Source organism: Panthera onca, chromosome E1, assembly GCF_046562875.1.
Source record: "Panthera onca isolate mPanOnc1 chromosome E1, mPanOnc1 haplotype 2, whole genome shotgun sequence".
NCBI lineage: Eukaryota > Metazoa > Chordata > Mammalia > Carnivora > Felidae > Panthera > Panthera onca.
In genome coordinates this window covers 14,687,299-14,704,572 of record NC_138352.1, presented here as the reverse complement: position 1 = coordinate 14,704,572, position 17,274 = coordinate 14,687,299, and the positions used below count along the sequence as shown (strand labels likewise).

At 68.1% G+C, this 17,274-nt stretch overlaps 1 protein-coding gene across 10 annotated transcripts in view; it reads left to right on the top strand.

Annotated features, from left to right (window-relative positions):
- The window catches only part of AATK (apoptosis associated tyrosine kinase), a 32,994-nt gene extending 16,511 nt beyond the window's left edge, over positions 1-16,483 (top strand). For 2 of the 10 annotated variants that reach the window (XM_078438018.2, XM_078438025.2), the window contains exons 2-14: positions 203-336; positions 3,250-3,397; positions 5,721-5,800; positions 6,285-6,403; positions 6,522-6,687; positions 7,496-7,629; positions 9,015-9,099; positions 9,192-9,313; positions 10,585-10,734; positions 11,198-13,808; positions 13,943-14,090; positions 14,221-14,406; positions 15,400-16,483. In XM_078438018.2, coding sequence (XP_078294144.2) covers positions 203-336; positions 3,250-3,397; positions 5,721-5,800; positions 6,285-6,403; positions 6,522-6,687; positions 7,496-7,629; positions 9,015-9,099; positions 9,192-9,313; positions 10,585-10,734; positions 11,198-13,808; positions 13,943-14,090; positions 14,221-14,406; positions 15,400-15,440 — 4,124 coding nt within the window. In that variant the 3' untranslated portion in view covers positions 15,441-16,483. The other 8 variants (XM_078438023.2, XM_078438024.2, XM_078438022.2 and 5 more) reach the window with 7 other exon arrangements.
- Positions 16,484-17,274: the final 791 nt, after the last annotated feature.

Below are 17,274 nucleotides of genomic sequence, written 5' to 3'. Positions count from 1 at the left end.
GGAACTGCAGGCTCCGGGCCACGGCGGCCGCTCTGCCCTGAGCCCCGCGGCTGTGCCTGTGGGTGGCAGGTCTCAGAGCAAGGGTCAGGGCGGGCTGGGGAGTCAGGGGCTTGGCTGGGCCCTGGGTGCACCTGGAGGGACAGGGTGAGCCCGGGGGACCGGAGCCTTGGAGGCTGCCCTGTGACCCCCTCTTCCTCGGCAGACGGCGCCCCCCTCAGTGAGCTCTCCTGGTCGTCCTCCCTGGCTGTGGTGGCCGTGTCCTTCTCCGGGCTCTTCACTGTCATTGCCCTCATGCTGGCCTGTCTGTGCTGTAAGAAGGGTGGCATCGGGTTCAAGGTGAGGGCCGGGGGCCCAAGGGGATGCGGACGGGATCCCAAGGGTTGGGCTCTCTTGTGCCCACTCGGCACTGAGCCTCCCTCCCCTGGGGGGCTGCCTACAGGAGGGCCGTGGAGGCCAGCCCACTGTCTCCCCCATTTTGGACCCCCTCTGTGTGGGCATGTCCCAGCTCAGGGCCAGGCCACTCAGTGCCGCACATGGGTTGGGCACTCTGGGACAGTGAGGATGGGCCTTGCAAGGGCTCACGGGGGGCTCCTGAGCCGGTGTGGGAGGGGGCTCGCTTCCCCAGACGCCCCTGACTCCCCAGTGGAGGAGGAGGGCTCTTGGCCCAGCGGTCCTCAAGTTCCTGCTCATTCGAACCGACAACAGGAAACCAAAGCCACCCAGACACGCTTTCCCTGCACCAAAACCACCTTGCCAGCCGGACCTGGGGCATCTTCTACCCCACAAGGTGGGGATCGTGTGCCGGAGCCAGAAATCAGGGTGACCGTGCACAGAGGTAGTGGTCGTTGCTACTCACGGAGCCTCAGCTAAACGCACGGCCCCGTCTTCACTACGGCCGCTCCCCAGAGTTAAATTCCCAAGGGTCCTGGGCTGAATTCTGGGGCCCCCTCCTGAGGATGATGACTGAGGGGTACCCCCTGGAGAGCTGTCCCCCCCACCCCGCCATGTCTGGTTGCAGCTCTGAGCGGGGAGGACCAGGGGGAGAAGCTGGCAGTTGAGAACCCCAAGCAGAGGCTCCCTGCTGCCCCCCCCACCCCGCCCACATGGGTCGAGTTCCTGCCAACTTAGCAAATAGCGGGCTGGGCTGTGGTCATTCACCCCCTGCCCTGGGCTGGAGGTCGGATTCCTGGGCCTGGCGAGTTGGGGAGGGGAGGGGCCGTCCTGTGGCACCCATCAGTGTCCACACCAAGTGGCCCACACCCCGTTTTAGAGAAATAGCGCCCCCCCCCCTCTGGTATGGCATGTCACGGAGTGGGGGCCCGCAGGAGCTGCCCACCTGCCTGGTGAGGACGAGGAACTTGCCTGTTACAGAGGCCACCCTTCCAGGCCCCTCAGTGCCTCCGTGGCAGGGCTGTGGCTCCTTGCACCCTGCCCTGGCTCGACGGTCTCCCTGACCTGCGGGCACCCAGCATCTGGGCCAGGCAGGATCCTGGGGCCAGAGCCGTGAGGTCATGGGGGGTGGGGGGCGGGGGAGCCTTGTATAGGTCAGCCCCTCCTCAGGGTACTGTGAGAACAAGGCCCCAAACAAGGGCCAGCCTCGGCCCCTCCTACCCTTGCCCTCCTCACCTCCTGGAGAACATGGTGCCCAGAACATTCCAGCCCCAGTACGTGTTGGTGGGAGGGCCCGCCTACACCGGGGGCTCCTGCCTGGTCTCTGGGGGCCCAGGGCTGGGCACCCCCGTGGAGCTTGCTGGGAGAAGGGGCCGGGCAGCGATGCTCACACTGTCCTACTTGATTGCCCGCTGTGCCGGAACCATCCAGCGGGCTGTCGGGCAGCACCATCAGGTATGGGCTGGGCCAGGCCCCGGTGGGGTGTGTGGGCCTACAGCTGCAGCATCCCAGGGCCCCGAGGGTGGTCTTGAGGGCCCTGGGCAGGGGGGGTCGTCGCAGGCACCAGCCCCTTCCCCCTGCCCCCAATGTTCTGTCCTCTCTGGGCCAGGACAGGGGCTGGCCCACAGGGACACCAGCAGGGGGGTCTCCAGTCACCCCTGGAAGCTGAGAACACAGAGACCAGGGGAAAGGAGGGTCCTGGGGTCACGCAGCACTGAGGGAGAAACCTAGGCCCCCTGGCTCCGAGTCCAGCTGCCTGTCCATATGGGTGGGGCCCTCCAGGCCTCAGTTTCCCCACCTGGGCAGTCCGGTTGTGGGCTCCAGGGAGGAGAGCTGCTATTGTTTCAGTAGGAGTTGTTTTGCATCAGGCTCTGGATTTCTGAGACTTTGGCTCTCCTCTGGAATGTGCTCTGGACCTGGGGGGAGGGGTCTTCCCCACAGAGAGGTGCAGCAGCGGCATTTCAAAATAGCAGCCAGCCAGGTGGGGCCCAGCCCCGGGCTGCCCAGGCCAGGCTCTTAAGGAGCCCTGGGAGCGGGTAAAGGCCCACCTGGGTCAAGGTCCAGGGGGACGGCTGAGGAAGGTGGCAGGGTGCCTGGCCTGGGGGTGGAGGTGGGGGTGGGCTCCCTGCTCTGGGCACTCAGGAAGGCTCTTTGTCTGGAAGGGGTAGGGGCACTTAGATGCCCCTCCACTGGGGCGGGGGTGGGTGGGGGGGTGGTGAGGTTCCCCCCCCCCCATCCCCGTCCTGTCCCCACTCTCCAGCCCTAACCTTGAGGTTGAGTTCACAGGCTGGGCGGGGCTCGGGCTGCAGTGGGGAGGGGTGGCAGACAGAGGAGGGGGTGCTGACTGGATGGGCAGGGGCAGCTGGCCTCGGCCTCTCGGTCTCCTGTCTCTGGCCCCACCGCCGCCCCCCCCCCGATCGCTGGTCGCTGGTCGCTGGTCGGGGTGGACCGGGCTGGGCCAGGCGCTGCTGCCCTGGGGCTCATGGCCCCCCAGGCTTGAGACTCTGGCCTTGGGAGGCTGGTTTTCCTCACAACCAGCCAACCAACCAACACAAACAGCAGCCCTCTGGCCCTCTGGGCAGCTGGTGTCCCTGGTCCCCTGGAGGGGGAGGGGCTCGGAGGGCCGCGTGTCCTCTGCCCTGAGGAGCGAGAGGAGGGGTACAAGGGGCAGCCGGCAGGTGCCCCAACTCTAGGTCAGGCCCCCCAGCCTGCTGCACCCCCAGGTCCAGAAGAGGTGACAGCTCGGTCCTTTCTGAGCCTGTCCCGTGCCCTGTGACCGTCCCCTCCCCTGCCCTGCCCTGCCCTCGTCCCCGGAGTCCTGGCGCTCCCCGCGAGCCTGGCACCCACCTACCGCTGCAGGAGTTTGAGAATGCCCAGGGGGAAGAGTACGCAGCAGGCTTCTCGGCACAGGGCTCCCCTGCCTCGGGGGCTCCGAACGGGCCAGACGTGTATGTCCTGCCACTCACCGAGGTCTCCCTGCCCATGGCCAAGCAGCCAGGGCGCTCAGGTGAGTGAGCCCCCCAGCAGGCCCAGCTGGTGTGCAGAAGGTGCGACTCGGGCCTCAGCGGCCGGTGTCCCCCCCACCCCCCCCCCCACCCGGGCGGGGGTGGCAAAGGGCTGGCGTGTGCCCCCTTCTGCTGGGACCGGGGGCGCCACGGGCAGGCCTGGGTCAGCCTGCCCGCCAGCTCCCCCATCTGGGGGCTGCTGTGCGAAGGGGTGGCCACGGGGGCGAGGGACCTGTTGCCCTGGTCCTGGGATGGGGCTGCCCGTGTGCAGGGAGGAGGGGCTCCTCTGCTGTCCCTGGACGCTTGACCCCGGACCACCCCCTCAGCTCCGGCTGGCCACGCGGGCACATGGGCCCCATTGTGCCCAGTGGGTGGGGCCCACCCACTCGGGGAGGAGGGGCTCTTTGGGGCTCCCTCTGTGGGCGGGGCTGTGAATGGGCCTTTTACTCAGGCCTTGGGGGTGGGGCAGGTGCAGGCAGGGGCCTCCTCCCATAGTAGCTTCCTTGCCTGGCCTCCTGTTTGTTCCCCACCCTGGGGTCTCCCCACCGGGGTGACCACCCACAGGGCCGATGTGGGCCCGAGCTTGCGAGGTTATAGGTCAGCATCCAAGCTGGGCTTTGAACCCGCCTGCTGGAGGCCGTCCCTGTGGAAGCCCCCAGGTGTGTCTGGAGCCTGGGGTGGGAGACGGTCCCTGGCTTCATTCGGTTCCATGGCAGCCTGATCTCAGGTCGTCTCCCTGGAGCCTCCTAGGCAGGGCCGGTGCCCACCCCAGCTCCTCCAGGGGCACCTTGGGAAGGCTGTCAGGCCCCGGGGTGGGGGTGGGGGGGGAAGGGGACAGCCTGTCGCTGTGGTCATGAGCTGGCCCACCCCACCCGCTCTGTTCCACACCTTCCCAGGCCCGTGACCCTGAAGCCCAGACTTCATCAAGGGCTGCGGGCCCCCAAGGCACTGGTCTGGGTCCTCAGCCCGAGGGCCCAGGGTTCCATGGGTATCACCACCCCCACCCCCCGAGCCGGAGTCAGGCAGGAGCCAGGGCCTGGGGCTCCAAGGCATGTGCACATCTGTTGACTGGCCCGAATCAACACCCCATAAAACCCTGAAGGTAGACACCCTGCTGTAGGAGGCCCCCCCGACCTTCCTGGGTGACCGTGGGGCCCTCTGAGCCTGTGCTGACCCTGGACACTGTAACTGGTGGGGGAGCCAAGGGTCATCCCAGGGGACACTCCCTTCCCCCCCATGCCTGGGCCTGTCACCTGCAAGCCCCCCCGCCAGCCTGGGCCTGTCACCTGCAAGCAGTGTCGGGGACCTTGAAGAATCTTTGAGACTTGGCTTCTCCCACCCCTCAGGGGACCGTCCCTGAGGGTGGGGGGCCGGGGCGTAGGAGCGAGCGGCCGCCGCCGGCTTTCTCCGTTTCTGTAGCTCACGTGTAGTTCTGTAGGGTTCCCTGTCCCTGGGGACGGGAGAGACGTCAGGTGATGCCGGGGTCAAGGGCTGAAACCCTGAGTAACAGGTATCACCTGGACCTGGAGAATGTGGAGGAGCCCGCAGGCTGGGGCCTGGGAGCCCCGAGACTCGGGGCCCGTGCAACCCCCACCCTCAGTTCTGCTCAGCATCAAGGTCAATATTCCCCGGGAGCAGCCCCCCACCCCCGAGGCTCTCCTGGCATCCCAGGCCCAGCCCTGTCCCCTGGGCCCTCAGGACAGCTGGCGTGGGAGCAGAATTCGGGGAATCCCTTGGGGCGCAGGGCACGAGTGGGTTCAGCAGCCCTGGCCCTTCCTCTGGGGCCCCCACTGACCCTTCCTCCCTACTGACCTCACCCAGCACAGCCTGTAGGAGAATGGGCCCTGTGTGCTCCGTGCAGGGCTGTGCCAAGCAGACCCCAACAAAGGAGCCTTTGGCGTGCCTGGTGCTGGAATGCCAGCCTGTGGCAGGGGTGAGGGGACGGGCTGCTCCGGGGCCCTCCTCCCCACGGGCTGGGCCCCGGCCACACTGCCTGCCTGGCATTGCCTGTGCGCCCGTCCTGGCTCCAGGCCCTGCTGTCTTCAGCCTGGCTCGTCCCGGTGGCCTAGGGGCACAGCCTTTGCAGACCCAGGAGAAAGATGCCCGGACGTGACTTGGAGGTCTGCAGCTCCCCTGGGAGGCAGGCACCCTGTTCTTGGTGGCGGCCCCCGGCTGCAGCCCCGGCTCTGGGGGTCTCAGGGCAGCTCCCCAGAAAAGGCCAAGTGGACAACCCCTGAAGGGGCCGCCGGGTGAGGGAAGATCGGGGCAGTGACAGCCTGAGCTGGGGTCCCTGAGCCCCCCACCCCCACCCCCACCCTGTTATAGTGCAGCTGCTCAAGTCCACAGACCTGGGCCGTCACAGCCTCTTGTACCTGGAGGAGGTTGGCCACGGCTGGTTCGGGAAGGTGAGTTGCTGACCCTGGGGTGGGGTGGGGGAGAGGGGCTGACCCCGTGGGCCCCTCTCTCCCCTGGCAGGCAGAGGGGCAGGGTGGAGGCCTGCTTCTCCTGGGAGCCACCCCAGCCCTGGGGTCCCCTCCCGGGGGGGGGGGGGGGCGGAGCCCTGCTGTCAGATGCCGGGAGGTACTTCTGAGAGGCGGGGGTGGGGGGGCAGCGTCTCAGTCCTGGCTTCTCCCTGATCCCCAGCCCGGGTGGGGCAGCAACAGGTCCCTCTTCCTCCCTGCAGACCCCCAGAGAGCTGAGGACAGCTGGGGGGCTTGGGGTGACCACCAAGAGCAAACGTTTCAGCTGGGAGGGTCCACCCAGGAGGGGCCCAGAAGCCCTTTTGCAGATGAGCGTAACGAGGCTTCCGGGCTCGGGTTCAAGGGGAGAGAGGAAGAGCAGGGACTGGAGGCGGAGCCCGGGGGGCCGCGGTGACGCCCGCCCCCACAGGTGTTCCTGGGGGAGGTGAACTCGGGCATCAGCAGCACCCAGGTGGTGGTGAAGGAGTTGAAGGCCAGCGCCAGCGTGCAGGAGCAGACGCAGTTCCTAGAGGAGGCTCAGCCCTACAGGTGGGCGGCCCCCGGGGCCGGCTGGGGCGGGGAGGGGGGGGCTGGGGGCGCGGGGCGCCGGGCCCCCGTGGACAAAGCCGAGCTCTGTGCTGTCCCTGCTCCTCCCCCACCCCTGCAGAGCCAGCCCCCTTCCCCGCCCGCCCGCCCCCTCCTGCCCTGAGTTCGAGTCAGGGGGGCAGCCTGTTGGCTCCCGCAGGGCCCTGCAGCACAGCAATCTGCTTCAGTGCCTGGCGCAGTGCGCGGAGGTGACCCCCTACCTGCTGGTGATGGAGTTCTGCCCCATGGTGAGTCCCCGCTGCCTGGCCCTCCAGCCCCTCCGCCCCGAGCGTCTGTCCAGGATGTTTAGGAGGGCTCAGCCTCCCCACAGAGGAGGCTTTGCTGAGCTGGGGACCCCTCCTCACCCTCCCGTATGTTCCCCCGGAGGTGGGCTCTCCGGGGCAGAGGCACCTGCAGGGGGGAGGGGGGCTCCAGGTCACTAGGAGGGTGGCTGCCGGGTCTGGGGCGGGCCCAGCCGCCTGTCCTGCTGAGTTGAGCCAGTTTCCCGAGTCCCGCTTACCTCACCGGCGTGTCCTCCTGCACGATGCCCCCAGGGCCCCTTCCCCCCCAGACAGCCCTGCACCTGCTCTGAGCGGCCCTCGGCAGACATGGGTCCCTGCAGCGTGCAGGCCCCCACTGTCTGGTTTCTGGACCCCTGGCGGTGGCCGTGACCCCCCGGGGCTCCCCCAGCACGGCTGGGCCCTCCTCAGGGATTTGCCAGCTGACCCTCCGGTCGCCTGCCCTGTGTTCCCACCCGGCTGGGCGTCACTGATCAGATGGCCTGTGTGCCGCTTGTCAGCAGTGAGGTGGCGAGCCTATGGGCCCTGATAGTCTGCACACGGGACGTGGTCCTCCCGGCCCCGCAGGGTCGCCTGGGTCTGCAGGGACAGTGGGGAAAGCGCCCTCTGACTGTGGGGTTGTCCTACTGAGAGCCGGACACTAGGGGGCGGGTTTGGTGGCTCCTCTGGGTAGCTGCACCCCCACGTAGTCCGCAGGCCCCGGGCGGGAGGGGCTGGGCGGAGGGCTGGGCGGTGACAGTGCTGCCCCTCTCGGCAGGGGGACCTCAAGGGCTACCTGCGAAGCTGCCGGCTGGCGGAGTCCATGGCGCCCGATCCCCTGACCCTGCAGCGCATGGCCTGCGAGGTGGCCTGTGGCGTCCTGCACCTGCATCGCAACAACTATGTGCACAGGTGAGGGGGTGCGGGGCTGGCGGCTCTCCGGGGGGTCCCCCTGAGCTCTCTGTGCGGCCTCTGCCCCTGCCTCGGGGCTTGTGTGAGCGTTAGCTGGCTTTATTTATTCAGCCTCTAGGGACCATTGTGCCAAGGAATCTGGTTAAAGAAAAACCACCAGAGAGGGTGTGGGGAGGTGGATGCTTGCTTCTGCAGGGGGGGGCTGGCCGGCCTGGGCAGCACCCGGGGGGGCCCAAGGCCCATCCTCTGTCTCCAGGGGGTCAGAGCCACCACACTGGCCCTGCTGGCCTCTGTCTCCCTTAGACCCCGGCGTTGGGGGGGGGGGGGGATGGCTCTGTCCTGCTTCCCTCCCTGGCCCTGGAAGTCAGAGGGGTGGACCAGGGTGCCCAGCGTAGGAGGATGTGCCCAGAAGAAGTGGTAACAGTCAAGCGGCAACCCCCAGCCCCGGACTCTGCCCGGGCCGTCCTCCCCAACAATGTCCCGGTGCTCCCGGACTCCGCACGGGCCGCCCTCCCCTACAATGTGCTGGTGCTCCCGGACTCTGCCCAGGCCGTCCTCCCCAACAATATCCTGGTGCTGAGTGATGACACATACAACTCCAGCATCAGTGATTTTGTTGAAGAGGGCAGCTGCCAGCCTCCTGACCTGCCCGCCGGGCCCGCCCAGCCCCAGGCCCCCGCACACCCGACGGGCGCAGGCCTGTCTGTGGCCCTGGTGGACGTGCGCTGGCCCCATGCTTGCCTCAGTGCCTTGTGCCCCCAGACCCCCTCTGGCCACCCAGCGGGCAGGGCAGAAGCCCGCAGCCCAAGGCCACCCGGTGGGGGTACCGACGGGGCCGCAGGCGGTCACTCCCTGCACCCACCTTGCCCTGGGCCGGAAACGGTGCCCAGCCCTGTGCGAGCAGGGCAGGGGCAGGATCCCCTGGGACACTCGGGACCTCCGTTTCCCTGCCGCTGCCCGCCTCCTGGGGAGCTGAGGGTGAGGGCGTAGCGGGCGGGAAGGAAGCCTGCAGCGGCCCTGGCTGGCTCGTGCCCGGGACGGGTCAGCAGACGTTGAGCCGCTGGGGTCAGGAGAGGGGTCCGGTAACGGCGGGGCAGTGCCTTCACGAGGGCCCTGTGGCCCGCCCCGGCCCTTTCTGGGCCTCGCCTTCCTCGTCTGCATTGTAACATTCGAGGCCCTGTCCACGTGGACGCCCCGGGGAGCCCCGTGCTGGGTGAGGGACCCGGGGCTCGGGGCAGCGGGTGGATGGGCCGCCTCTCAGACGCCCCTTCCCACCGGCTCGCGGCGATGCCCTTGGCCACGAGCGGGCCGGCCCCTCAGCGCCCCGAGCGCCCCCAGCCCGGCGCTGCCGCTGACCCCCGCCCTCCTGCCCTCCCGCCCTCCAGTGACCTGGCCCTCAGGAACTGCCTGCTCGCGGCCGACCTGACGGTGAAGATCGGCGACTACGGCCTGTCCCACGGCAAATACAGAGTAAGCGGGCGGGGCCGCGCGGGGGGTGGGGGTGGGGGGGTCAGGGCCGGCCGCCCAGCACCCTGGGGTGACCCTGGGCCCCGCGCCTGCAGGAAGACTACTTTGTGACTGCCGACCAGCTGTGGGTGCCGCTGCGCTGGATCGCGCCCGAGCTGGTGGACGAGGTGCACTGCAACCTGCTGGTGGTGGACCAGACCAAGGCCAGCAACGTGTGGTGAGCGGGGGTCCCGGGGGCGCGGCCGGGGCGTGCCCCCCCCGCACTCAGTGCCCGCCCTCGTCCTGTCCCCCGCCATCACAGCTCACGGCTGCCAGGCCAGGGCCCAGGGCCCGCAGGCTCCAGCGGGCCGAGTCCTCTCCCGCCCCGCGCAGGAGGGGGTGAGGGCCAGGACAGCCACACGTGCGGTGACGTGCTTCTCTGCCCCACTTCGTCACCCTGTAGGAGGTGGGGCTGCTGGGCCACCCGTCGCTTCCCGGTGCCAGTGGCCCACGGCCCCGCCCCACCCCAGGCCCCGCTGACGCCCACGGACCTCAGGGTTAGAGCGAGCGTGCAGGCTGGAAGGCCCGCTGGGAGCGGCAGCAGGTGCCGAGTGCCCTCCGTGGAGGGGCCGGTGATCTCCCACGACCGCCGTGTGGAGGCACCGCCCATCCTCAGCACCTGCACCAAGTGGGGCACAGACTCAGTCCTGCAGCCTCCAGACGCTCCTCTGTGGGGATCCCTGTGCCTGACCAGCCCCTCCCCCAACCCCCACTCCCCGGGCCTGCCTGTCCTCCCTCTGCTCCTGGCGAGCCCTCAGAGCCTGGATCCACAGACCCACCCTCCCTCCTGAGCACCCCTGAGTCGCTTAACTGCAGCCCATCAGCCACTCCGTTCCATCACCGATCTCCCCAACCTGCCTACCCTGCCGCACGCTGACTGGGGTCTCTTAGATGGTTCTGGGCCGGGCCCCCTGACTTCTTTGTTGCCAGATTTGTTCTGTTCCTCACGTTCCCGGTCTCCCGGGACGGCCTGGGGCCCCAAGGAGCTGGGGGAAGTATACCAGAAGGAACCCAGTCGCCTTCTCAGAGCCCTGCCTGTCCCCCGGGCCCACTCCCGCCGGGCTGGGCACCTAGACGCGCCCCTCCCTCGTTCTAGCCCCCAGTGGCACCCAAGGGCTGGGAGCTTCTCCAGGCCCCCACCCCCACCCCCGGAACAGTGTCTGGCCTTCACCGCAGCAAGGGAACGAGCACACAAAGGAATAGACTTGAGTTTGTGGAAAGACCAGTGTGGTTTTTATTTGCCCAGGTGCCCTGGACACAGGCTTGGGCCTGGCCGGGTGGCACGTCCTGCCAGTTAACTGAAGGAAAGTGCTGTCCTTTGGGAGGGGCGTCCCTAGGACACTGGGGTGGTGACAGGAGCTGCCCCGCGGTGCCCACGGCTCTGAGATCCCACGCAGCCTTGCCGTGGCCAGCCACGCCGGCCCCCTCTGATGGCCCTTGCCTCCGCAGGTCCCTGGGCGTGACCATCTGGGAGCTCTTTGAGCTGGGCGCACAGCCCTACCCCCACCACTCCGACCGGCAGGTGCTGGCCTACGCAGTCCGGGAGCAGCAGCTGAAGCTCCCCAAGCCCCAGCTGCAGCTGACGCTGTCTGACCGCTGGTGAGGACCCTGTGACGCCAGGCTGGGCAGTGTGTCCCCAGTAGGAAGGTCAAGACCACGGAGGGTGCTCTGAGTGTGAGCGCCTCGGTTTCCAGCCCCCGCTGGCTCTCCCCTCCAGGCCCCATTCTGAGCCCACAAAGAAAGGAGCCTTTTCAACCAAAACTCAAACTCACCTGCAGCCGGGGCGGGGGTGGGGGGGGGGGTGGTGCACTCACGGAAAAGTGCTTCGGCCCCCAAACTTCTGGGCCCACCTTGGGAGAGCTGGGGCTCCTGTAATGAGCTTGGAAGTTCTCGTCAACGTCCTTGGAGAACTCTGAGTATGAGGAGAGGCCCCCAGACTTTCGCGCGGAGGGCCGATCTGCTCTTCTGCAGGGAAGTGGGGTCCTGGCAGGGCGGTGCCCCGGGTGCGGGGTGGGCAGGGACCCCTGGGCAGGGGCTGAGCCCCAGGCCTCCCTGCCCGCAGGTACGAGGTGATGCAGTTCTGCTGGCTGCAGCCTGAACAGCGGCCCACGGCCGAGGAGGTGCACCTGCTGCTGTCCTACCTCTGTGCCAAGGGCGCCACCGAGGCGGAGGAAGAATTTGAGCGGCGCTGGCGCTCGCTGCGGCCGGGCGGGGGTGGCGCAGGCCCTGGGCTGGCAGGCCTGGCTCTGGGGGGCGCGGGCGAGCTGGCCTCCGCCTCGTCCTTCCCGCTGCTGGAGCAGTTCGCAGGCGACGGCTTCCACGCGGACGGGGAGGACGTGCTGACGGTGACCGAGACGAGTCGCGGCCTCAACTTCGAGTACAAGTGGGAAGCGGGCCGCGGCGCCGAGGCCTTCCCACCCCCCGGGGCTGCAGCGAGCCCTAGCCGCGCCGCTTGCCCGCAGGAGCTGTGTGCCGCTGACGGTGCGCCCCCGGGCGTGGTGCCTGTGCTCAGCGCGCACAGCCCCTCGGTGGGCAGCGAGTACTTCATCCGGCTGGAGGAGCCGACGCCCGCCGCCGGCCACGACCCTGACTGCGCCGGCTGCACCCTCAGCCCCCATGCCGTGGACCTGCTCCCCGATGGTGGTGACCAGGACGATGACTCGGAGGGCAGCGCGGCCACCTCGTCGGCCATGGAGCCCCCGCTGGGCCATGTGCCGCCCCCCGAGGGGTCCCGGGGCCGCTGGGACTACTACCTGCATGGGAGCTGTGCCCGGGAACCGTCCTGTCCTCTGAGCTCGCCTTCACCCGGGACCCTCGTGCCGGCGGAGCCCAGGGAGGAGGACGCCGACTGGGGCACAGCTGCCTTCTGCCCACCCTTCTTGGAGGACCCAGTGGGCACGTCCCCCTCGGGCAGGGAGGAGATGGGGGCCACCGAGGCCTGCAGGGCCGCCCAGCCCAGACACTGGAGCTCCAACGTGTCCGCCAACAACAACAGTGGCAGCCGAGCACCAGGCTCCTGGGACCCGGGACACGTGGCTGGCTGCGTGGGCTGCTGCCCTGGCCCAGAGCACACCTTACGGGCTGCCCCTGAGCTAGGCGGTCCCCTGGCCCTAGAGGACCCCACAGAGCCTCTCCTTGGGTCAAAGGGGGCCTCCTCTGGCCAGGAGCTAGGCCGCTGCTTTGGCCTTCCTCATCTTTGTCCTGCTGAGGGCCTGGCACCGGCCATCTGCCTGGTGACATCCTCCCGGACACAGGCGGCCATTAGCCAGGCTAAAAGCCCCCAGACGGAGCCCAGGCTTGCTGAGGAAGCTGAGGGCTCTGCCAGACCTCAGCTACCCCTTCCCTCTGTCCCAGCCCCATCCCAAGAGGGAGCCCTGCTTCCTGCCGAGGCGGCCAGTGCCCTCGACACCCTGCCCGCCTTGCCCACGCCTGCTGGCAGCTGGGAGACTGCCACTGAGGCAGCCCAGACCCCAGACAGCTACAGGGTTTCCCCTGAGCCGGGGGCGCCAGTCAGTGAGGAAGAGGACATGACAGAGGCCACTTCTGGTGTCTTCGCTGTTTTGTCCAGCGATGGCCCACTGGCCGAGAAGCCGGACGTGACTCTGGCCTTCCGCTCTTTGCAGAAGCAGGCGGGGACCCCCGACTCTGGGGACTCCCTGGATATCCCACCTTCAGCCGGTGATGGTGGTGGCCGCGAGGCCTTCAGCCCATCAGGTATCGGCACTCCCGGCGGGCAGCCCCGAGCCCTGGACAGTGGCTATGACACAGAGAACTACGAGTCCCCTGAGTTTGTGCTCAAGGAGGCACACGAGCCATGTGAGCCCGAGGCCTGTGGGGAGCTGGTCTCCGAGGAGGAGAGCCCTGGGCCCGAGACTCAGCTCTCCACCTCTCTTGGTGGCCTTGGCCAGAAGAACCCCTACCGTGACTCAGCCTACTTTTCGGACCTGGATACAGAGCCTGACTGCACTTCGGGCCCCCAGGAGAAGGGAGGAGGTGACTTGACCTCCAGGCTAGAGCTGGACCTGGAGAGCTCTGGGCTGCGGGCCGCACAGCCCTCCCCTGAGTCTGGTGTGGCTGGGGGGACGCGAGGCACTGGTCCCAGAGAGGTGCTGCCGCTGCTGCCTGAGGACTTTTCTCCAGGGCCAAGTACATGCCCGGAGGGCCCCAGACCGGACCCTCCCTGGCCCCAGGGCCCTGCCCAAGGGCCTCCAGTGCCCAGCCCCGGGGGTTCCAAGATTTTCCTGCTGACCCCGGTCCCGCTGAGCTCAGAGAGCCACCTCCCTGAGCTCCAGGAGGCCCCAGTACTGCCGTCCGGACCCGCCCAGCAGGAACGGACAGGGAGCCCGGGTGCCCCCAGGACCCCACTCTGCCTGGCCCTGCCGGGACTGCCCGCAGCCCCGGAGGGCCGCTCGGAGGAGGAAGAGGAGGACAGCGAGGAGAGCGATGAGTCGGATGAAGAGCTCCGCTGCTACAGCATCCAGGAGCCCAGCGAGGAGAGCGAGGAGGAGGCGCCTCCCGTGCCCGTGGTGGTGGCCGAGAGCCAGAGCGCGCGCAACCTGCGCAGTCTGCTCAAGATACCCAGCCTGTTGTCGGAGGCCTTCTGCGAGGACCTGGAGCGCAAGAAGAAAGCCGTGTCCTTCTTCGACGACGTCACCGTCTACCTCTTCGACCAGGTGCGCGGCTGGCCCCGGGCTCTGCGCGGGGGTGAGGGTCCCCTCCCTGACCCTCCCCCCCTCCCGCGCGGGACGGGAGGCCGTGGGCGTGGCCGCTGCTGGCGCGGGAGCCACGTGCTGCTCTGATCCTCCAGGAAAGCCCCACCCGGGAGCTCGGGGAACCCTTCCCTGGAGCCAAGGAGTCACCCCCCGCGTTCCTGGCGGGCGGCCCCCGCTCCCCCAGCGCCCCCGGCCGGCCACGGCGGGCAGACCGCTCCCCCGACGGCTCCGCGGTGGAAGAGGGTGAGCGGGGCGCTGGGCGCGGCGGGGGCGGGGCCGCCGGGTGGGCCGTGACGTCAGGGTGGGTGGGTCTGCGTGACGTCGCGGGTGGGCGGGACCACGCCACGCGAGTGACCGGGCGGCCGGCCTGCAGGTGGAGGGCTCGCGTGGGACGACGGCTTCCCGCCGACGCCGGCCCCGGAGGCCGCCCGGCCCGCTCCCGCCGCGCCCCCCAAGCAGACCGCACCCGGCCCCTTCTCGCGCTTCACCGTGTCGCCTGCGCCCGCGTCCCGCTTCTCCATTACGCACGTCTCCGACTCGGACGCCGGATCCGTAGGAGGTGAGGCTGCGGCGGGGCTGGCGGGAGGGGGGACACGGAGTCGGGACAGTGGAGAGGGCGGCCGGGAGGTTACCTGCTAGGGGCCGAGGCTCTGGACAAGCTCAGTTTTCAGACGGGGAAACTGAGGCTGGGAGAGGCGGGGTCACGCCCAGGCCTGTCTGTCCTGGCCACCTTGGCCTCGCCTCTCTGCCTTCTGGGGAGATGCAGTGTCCCACCCCCGGCTGGCCCAGCACCTCTCTGGGTGCCTAGATGGGATGCCACCTGGCCCTTGGGCCTCGCCCTCTTCTCCCTTCTCTGGAGGCACCAGGCTGGACACTGAGCGCCCCCCACTTCGCCCTCTGCCTGACCCTAGTCCCCCAAACCGGCAGCAGCCTCTCGCATCACGACCTTCCCAGCCCCTTCCCCCCCCCCACCCCCCCATGATGTGCTTCATCCACTGCCTGCCCCTCTCCCCCTGACCTGGCACATATCAGACCCGATGGCTCTTGTCTGGAGACACAAATGACTGTGGCTAATGTGCCCAGCTCACCCCTCCCTCCAGGCTCCATTCCTCGGTCAGCCTCCGACCAGGCGGGCTCGTCCCTGCCAGGTTGACCCCCGCCATGTGCCTGACAAGTTCTTTTGCATTCCTGCCAGCCTTCCCTGAAAGCCCACCCAGGAAATGAGATCTCTCTGTCCCCAGGCAGGCTCCGCCCGTCTGGGGAAGAGCCGGGGCATTTCCTTTGTTGGATGAGCTTTGTTGCGCCTGAGCCCTGGTGAGGTGGTGGAAAGAGAAAGGGTCCGGCTCCCACCTAGACGGATAGGCAGACCCGTTGCGGTGAAGGGGCCCGAGGGGGGCAGCCCCAGTGGTCATTGGTCCCTAGGCCAAGGGTGGAGGTCAGGGGGGAGTGCTGGGGCAGGGGACTCTGTCGGCTGTCCCCAGAGGGCAGGGCCCTCTCAGGCATCTCTGTCCCCGCTGTCTCTCCAAACACTCATGTGACACCTGTTTGCCAGGCCCTGTAGCAGGTGCCGGGGGCAGCTGTAAAGAGGCTTGAGGCCCAGGCGGGCACCCTTGGAGCTCCTGCCAGTCCTGCTCCAGGCAGCAGCGAAGATGGTGACTGAGAGTGGAGACCTCGGTGTTGGTGGTCGTCAGCAGCTTCCAGAGCCTCGGTGCCCCATGCAGCGCCCCGGAGCAGGGCGGGACAAGAGGCCTCCTCCGGCCGTGTGCGCCAGTCCTGGGCTGCCCGAGGGGCAGGACTTCTCCTGGACACGGGTTTGTTGATAGCTGCTGAGGATGCCCTCTAGCCTCAGGCCTGAGCAGGTCCCCTCCGTACAGCTGCCCCTCTGCCCTGACTCTGCTAGCGGGCTGCTTGGCTTCTGAGGCCAGGGGACCGGCTCTTGGCCCTGGGGGGGGGGGGGGGGGGTTGGGGTGGGGGGAGGACTTTGCACACCCTGCCCACTAGTTCCTGTGGTGAACGACACAGGCCCGCTGGGACGGCCTCTCTCTGTCCCCTTCTCCCCTTCTGCCTGGTTTTGGGTTTGCAAGAAGAGGACCCTGGGCTTGTGTGTCCCCAGCCACCCTTACCTCAGAGTCTGTGGCTGTATTTCCCCTCGGTGACTCAGCTGGACCCGCACACCCTCCCTCCCTACCTGTCTGGGCCAGCTCCCATCTGAGTCCACGGCTGGAGCCTGGGCAGGTGGGGCAAGGCGGGCGGCCCAAAAGATGGGGGCTTCCGGCCACACCTGTTCTAGAGGTGCCCGCGGCTGGCCAGCCTGGCCCGGCAGCCCCCACAATCCGCGTCAGGGGCCCTGCCTGCAGGGGTGGGGGTGCGGGTGGGAGGGAAGTGGGGGGCTGGGCAGCACAGGGAGTATTTTTGTAACTGCTGTTGTCTGAGCAAATGGAAGCGGGGTGATTTTAAGTTATTGTTGCCAAAGAGATGTCAGATTTACTGTTGCTTTGGGGGTGGGGGTGGGGGACTTGTTTTGGGTTTGTGTTTTTTGTTTTCATTAGTCTGAGGCTTCGGATGCTGGTGCCATGATTTCCTTGTTCCTTTTTTGTTTGTTTTTTAAAAGAAATCAAGCTAAAAAAACAAGCCTTCATGCTAAGCGTGTGTTTTCTTTTGGGGTTTGCGCATAAATCCCTGGGCGGGGGTGGGGAGGCCGGGTGGTGCTGGGGTGGGGCCTGGCTGCCAGCTCTGCCTGGGAGGGCACAGTAGTCCCTTCTGCCCAATGCCAGTGGGGTGCGGGAGGGTGCCACCTACCCACCTGCCCCCGGCCCCCCCCCGCCCCCCCTGCCCCGGGCCGTCCTTGCTGCACCCTGGTGGAGGGGGACAGTGACTTGGGCCCTACCTCTCCTCCGGTGGAGATCTACACAGAGCAGGGGAGGGGACTGACCCCAACAGCCCTCTCTTCCTGTTCTTTAGTTGGTGCTGACTAGGTAAGAACGAGGTGGCGGGCCTGCAGGCCCCTTCCCCCATGGGAAGCTCCTTCGAAGGCCTTTCCAGAGCACGGGGTCGGGGCAGAGTAAGGGTGAGGTAAGAGGGTTTCTGAGGAGCCAGGGCTTCTGTGCTTCTCCACCCCAAACATGGGCTCTACGACCCCACTGGGCCCGTCTCCACAGCTTCTGCGGGGCCAGAGGCCTGTGTCCCACCCATGACCCATTTTGTTTCTGGTACAGGGGTAGGGACAGGCTTTGGGCAGAGCAGGGCTCCAGGGCCCTCCCTCCTTCTAGGGCCGGGGAGGGGTGACTGCTGCCTGGAACTTGTCAGCTGGGGGCGCCTGGCCCCAAGGCCAGTCACTGCGAACGACGGGGATCTCTGCACGAAGCACCTGGGGCGCAGAGGCGTCCCCGGCCGTGGGGCCTGCTGTTCACTCCAGGGACAGGGAAGA